General features: G+C 56.4%; 1 protein-coding gene across 1 annotated transcript; it reads right to left on the bottom strand.

The window, feature by feature from the left end:
• Window positions 1–39: 39 nt before the first annotated feature.
• MMP14 (matrix metallopeptidase 14) lies at window positions 40–4,841 on the bottom strand. Its single transcript, XM_015572482.1, has 9 exons — window positions 4,675–4,841; window positions 4,305–4,427; window positions 3,637–3,941; window positions 3,028–3,189; window positions 2,606–2,763; window positions 2,290–2,428; window positions 2,020–2,170; window positions 1,456–1,571; window positions 40–1,103 (listed from the first exon to the last, which is right to left on the bottom strand). Exons 1-9 carry the CDS (start codon window positions 4,728–4,730, stop codon window positions 772–774), a joined length of 1,542 nt encoding a protein of 513 aa, XP_015427968.1. The 5' UTR covers window positions 4,731–4,841; the 3' UTR covers window positions 40–771.
• Window positions 4,842–5,250: the final 409 nt, after the last annotated feature.

The raw sequence follows: 5,250 nt of genomic DNA, 5'->3' as shown, positions 1-5,250 counted from the left end.
TTTGTTATGTACTTTGTGAAATACCCATTTCTTCTCCCTGGCCTCAGCTCTTCCAACTTGACATCCGCATCCAAGGCTAACATTTGGGAGAGTAAGGCTGTCAAGGGTTTCTGCAGCCTCAGTTCACTCCATAATGGCTCAGGCTTCTTCCATGAAGTACTTGGGGGCAGAAGGAGGGGGAGAGGCAGATCTTTGTGGAAAAGAATGACCCTCTCTGAACTTCCCTCCCTAGGTCTTACGGTGGCTATGCAGCCCCACCCCTTCACCTTCTCTCAGGTTCTCCCCCGACAAAAGGTTAGATTCCTTTTAGCCAGAAAGAGTGGTGGGAGGCTGCTAACTGGGTACACCTGGGGGCCTGCCGGGGCTGGAGTGCCCAGAGCCTCCTGAGGTCAGAGTTCAGAGGTTAAAGGTATGTCAGGGAATGGAAAAGGAGCAGATGACCCCATTTGACCTTTACCAGTGAGGTCTGAGGGTCCTGCCTTCAAGTGCAGAGCCAAGACATTCAGATGGGGCTGGACATACACCAAGCTACAGGGGCCCTTGAGGGGCAGGGACTGGAAGGGGTGGCCCCAGTTCAGCCCCCAGGGGACCCATCTAGGGAAGAAGCAATGCCAGGATTGAGGTGGGAGGGGCCAGTCATGGAACAGAGAAGGGAGGCGGGGTGGGGAGAGAGCTTGGATCGGGTGGGAGCAGCCCACCCACCACCATCTGCTGCCACTGGCCTTCAGAGGCAAAGTCCACGTGGTAGGAGTGGGTGGGCAGCGATGGGGGTCAGACCTTGTCCAGCAGGGATCGCTGGCAATAGAGCAGTCGCTTGGGGGTCCCGTGGCGTCTGAAGAAGAAGACCGCAAGGCCCACTGCCAGCACCAGCAGCAGCAGCAGTACAGGCAGCACCACAGCGGCTGCGCTCACTGCCCCACTGCCTTCCTCGTCCACCTCGATGATGATCACCTCCGTTTCCTCCTCAGTCCCCCCATCTGGCCGGCCCTCCGAAGGGCAGCCCATCCAGTCCCGCAGGGCTGACTTGGGGTAGCCTGGCTCTACTTTCAGCTTCTGGTTGTTGAATTTCCAGTATCTGTTCCCCTTGTAGAAGTACGTGAAGACTGCAGGCGTCAGCAAGAAGGTGGCAGAGAAGACACAGGCGGGGCGGCATCCAGGAGACCCAGACAAGAGCAGAAAGAAAATCTGTCAGTGTGTGGCTGGCTGAGTTAACCTCTCCTAACAGCAGTTTCCTCAGCTGTAAACGGGGTAATTCTAGTACCAGGTTGGAGGAGGGGTGGGGACTACAGGGTCTGACACATGGAAAGCACTAGCCCAGTGACTGACCCATGGGAAAGGCTCCACCTTATTATCATTGTCATTATTTTCCCACAATACTCTCCATCTTTCTTCTTCCTCTCTCTTAACTCTTTGTTCCGACCCTCCCCTCACAGACACTTCCCAGGCCCTTCTCACCTTCATCACTGCCCATGAATGACCCTCTGGGAGACTCAGGAATTCCTTCCCAGATCTTGATGTTTTGGGGGTAGTCGTTCTCCACCATCCTGAGCTCCTCGTTGAAACGGTAGTACCTGGTGGAGAGGAGAGGAGGAAGTGGTTGGACACTGGGCACTTCCTCCGAGGGTAGCCAGACCCGGGACTGAAGTCACCAGTAAGGTAAGGGCGGCTGTGGACAGGAGTTTTGAGTAATGAGGGCCTGCAGCTGAGAGCAGCGGAAGGTGGGAGGGAGGGCCAGGCTGGAAGGAGCCACCAGCAGCCCTTAATGACAGTGCTAGGCTGCTGGAGCGGAGGCACGGTGCCGGGGCAGGAGGCGTCAAATGACCAGGTCTGAAATGGTGACCCGGTCACATCCCACTCACTCAGCACCCAATGGAGGCTGCTCATTGCTAGGCAACAACAGAGGCTCCGCCAACTCCTTCTCCAGGGAAACAACCCAGGCATAAAGTGGGTCTTCCTCCAGAACTGAGGGACTCTGGTAGCTGAGGAGGCAGGCCTGGGGTCAAGGGGTTAAGGTCTTACTTGTTTCCCCGGAAGAAGTAGGTCTTTCCATTGGGTATCCAAAAGATGGCGGCGTCAATCCTGTCAGTAGGCAGGCCTCGGCCCAGCTCCTTAATGTGTTTGGGGTAGCCAGGCTCCAGGGAAGCTTCATCAAACACCCAGTGCCTATCTCCTGGGGAGACAGAAGGGCAGGATGGAGGGTCCACTTGGGTTCTAGGGTCTATGGAGGAGTCAGGTGGAATCTGCTCATCCAGGGAGACATCCCAGACCCAAAGACTAAGGCCTGGTTACCTTTGAAGAAGACAAACTTGCCATCCTTCCTCTCGTAGGCAGTGTTGATGGATGCAGGCAGGCCCCGCCAGAACTGGCCGATGGGCATTGGGTAGCCATCCATCACTTGGTTATTCCTCACCCGCCAGAACCAGCGCTCCTGGGAGGCAGTCGACATAAGAGTACATTATGTCTTGTCACTCAGTCCTCAGATTCAGTTCCCGAAGCTCCCCCACTGCCTCCGTTTTCATTTTTAGTCCTCAAGCTGCTGTTTCCACCCTGCCTCCCGGGCATGGAGCCCTCTTGTCCTCCAAACCAGCCCACTTCTTCCTCTCACCTTGAAGACAAACATCTCCCCTCGAAGCACAGCCACAGTGTCGAAGTTCCCGTCACAGATGTTGGGCCCGTATGTGGGGTTTTTGGGCTTGTCAGGGACAGAGGGCCTGGAGGTGGTCCTGGGTGGAGGGGGCATCTTGGTGGGGCCTGACTTACTCCCTGGGGCAGAGAACATGGGAGCACTTCAGACTTGGTGGCAGCGGGAGAGGAAAGGACAGGCACATGGGCAGACAACGCCTTTGGAAAGGGTAGAGAGAGGCTGAAGCAATCAGCTAGGAAAGAACAGAAGAGGTGGACTCAAAAGTGGGAGCAGATAGAGGCAGTCAGGAGGGGGATGTGGGGCGACGGGAAGAAACAGGAAGGCCAAGAAGACACAGGCAAGGAGCAGAGAGAAAGGAGCAGAGGCGGGCATGGACTACTTGCCATAAAGTTGCTGGATGCCCCGGCGGTCATCATCGGGCAGCACAAAGTTCTCTGTGTCCATCCACTGGTAAAAGGGCGCCATGATGGCCGAGGGGTCACTGGAATGCTCGAGGCCCAGGGCGTGGCCCAGCTCATGCACGGCCACCAGGAAGATGTCATTCCCTGGAGGGAGGAGAGAGACTATGGTGGCGGCCGGGATCCCTTCCCTCAGGCTCCCAACTTTCCCATCTGAGGCTTTGGTTTCACACCCGAGCCTGCCTGCTGTTTTCCACTCAGAAAAGCCACCAAACCACCATGCTCTTCTGGGAGGAGGTGAGCGTGCTCTGGGACTAGATCCCAAGCCCAGGAGACTTGTGTTGAGGGAAGCTGAGGGCTCTCTCCGGGCCCCTTTCTCCCAGGATGACATTTGTCTGGATAAGCGGGTGATGGGGAGGCTTTGAAGCCTTTGAGGAGTCAGTTATTGGGCAAGAGAAGGAACCACATATAAATAGTTTAAAACTGTTGGAGATCTTTGTGGTCCCTGGTAGCCCTGAGATTTGGGGGTATGAGGTTTCGGGAGGAGGCAGGAGAACCCTGTACAAATGATCTTTGACTCTCCCCAGGGCTCACCATTCAGATCCTGATTTTCGACAGTCCAGGGCTCAGCAGAGTCAAAGTGGGTGTCGCCTCCGATGTGGGGGCCTGGGAAGTAGGCGTGTGCGAGGAAGCCACCCTCGCCATCGAAGGGTGTGCTGTCGCCATGGAAGCCCTCAGCAAACATGATCATGATGTCGGCGTGCTCATGGCCATTCTCGATGTAGGAATAGGGTATCTCTCGGAAACGCAGCGGTGTGTGACTCTCCCACACGCGGAAGGCCTTGCGGATGGCCTCATAGGTGCGATACTCGCCTACCTTGGGGGTGTAATTCTGGATGCTGAGGTCCAGCCACGTGGGGAGAGGATTAGAGTATGTTAGGATCACAAGGGACAAAACTCTCCTTCCCTGTACTCTCCCAAGTCTGACTGAACTGCTTAGCCACCTTTGCCACCTCCAGATGCCTTTGCCTCAAGTACTGAGAGCTCAGGGACCCTCAGGCTTTGGCTTTCTGGCCCTGGGGCGTACCCCTTTTCCCTCACAGGCGGTCTCTCTCTCAGGGTTACAGCCATTTTCCTCCCCACTCCCAAGGATGCATCCCAGGGAGAGGTGAGTGTGGCAAGATGCCTCTGAGCCTCTGTAAGCACAGCTGATAGGGAAGGGGAACCTGATGTGAGTAAGGCCACTTGCCTGTTAGACTCACCAGAAAGTAATCTCGTTATGCTGCCATTTGGGGCCCTGGATGGCATAGCGCTTCCTTCGAACGTTGGCCTTGATCTCAGCCCCAAACTTGTCTGGAACACCACAGCGGGGGCGCTTCATGGCCCTGAGGTAGTTGAAGCGTGAAGACGGGTCAGTATAGTGTATGAAAGAGGAAGGTCTTTGGAGGACAGGGGGACTCTCTGGGCCCAGGGTCAGTGTGAGGAAGGTCAGGGTAAATGAAAAGGCTCAGGATCAACATGTGGCGATGAGGTACAGGGGCACGCGCCAGGCATTCAGGTAGCAACTTCTATGGTGCTCAGTGTTTTGTCAGTGTGTGCTGGGCAGAATCCCTGCCAGGGTCCAGCACTTACTTCATGGTGTCTGTATCCATCTTGCCCGTCACTCGCAGACCGTAGAACCTCTGCATGGCAGCGATGGCAGCTGAGAGTGACTGAGGTAAGCGCTGTGTGTGGGTACGCAGGTCCCCAGGGGGCAGGTAGCCATATTGCTGCAGCCAGGCCTGTAGGGAACGGGATGAGGCTTAGAGCATCCCCACCTGGCCCAAGGGAAGCCTCCGCCTCCTCACGTTACCTGGCATGCACCTCCCACTTGCTGAGGAAAGGGCAGTGAGCCTCCAGCCTGGCTCTGGCAGTGGGTCTGGAGGAACTCCAGGGCTGGACCTGAATTCTGGCCCCGGCCCCAGTATGCCTTGTCCTCTTGGAGCCTCAGCTCTGGACTTTGGCTACAGCTGTCTTCATGGGAACCGAGTTTAACTGAGCTCTCAGATGTCTTCTCAGGGTAGAGAGGGGAGAGGCTGAGGCCCTCCTGGGAGGGGGATGCCAAGCCTCCAGGAACCTCAGAGCTGAGATTTTTTAAAGAAAGGAGGACAGAAAAGGAGCTAGGGCTGAGGCTGGCTGCTGACAGGGGAAGTCGGGGCTTCTGCAGGT

The sequence above is a fragment of the Myotis davidii genome, unplaced genomic scaffold (assembly GCF_000327345.1).
Source record: "Myotis davidii unplaced genomic scaffold, ASM32734v1 scaffold1949, whole genome shotgun sequence".
NCBI lineage: Eukaryota > Metazoa > Chordata > Mammalia > Chiroptera > Vespertilionidae > Myotis > Myotis davidii.
The sequence above is the reverse complement of the archived record's forward strand: the minus strand, read 5'-3'. Positions and strand labels throughout refer to the sequence as shown.

What these genes read in the sequence shown, in the direction of transcription:
- MMP14 (XM_015572482.1), bottom strand. Translation starts at nt 4,730, where the DNA reads ATGCAGAGGTTCTACGGTCTGCGAGTGACGGGCAAGATGGATACAGAC. An exon ending in ATGGATACAGACACCATGAA is followed by an intron (nt 4,428 to 4,674) that starts GTAAGTGCTGGA and finishes CAACTACCTCAG; the next exon opens with GGCCATGAAGCGCCCCCGCT. An exon ending in ATTCATGGGCAGTGATGAAG is followed by an intron (nt 1,104 to 1,455) that starts GTGAGAAGGGCC and finishes TGACGCCTGCAG; the next exon opens with TCTTCACGTACTTCTACAAG.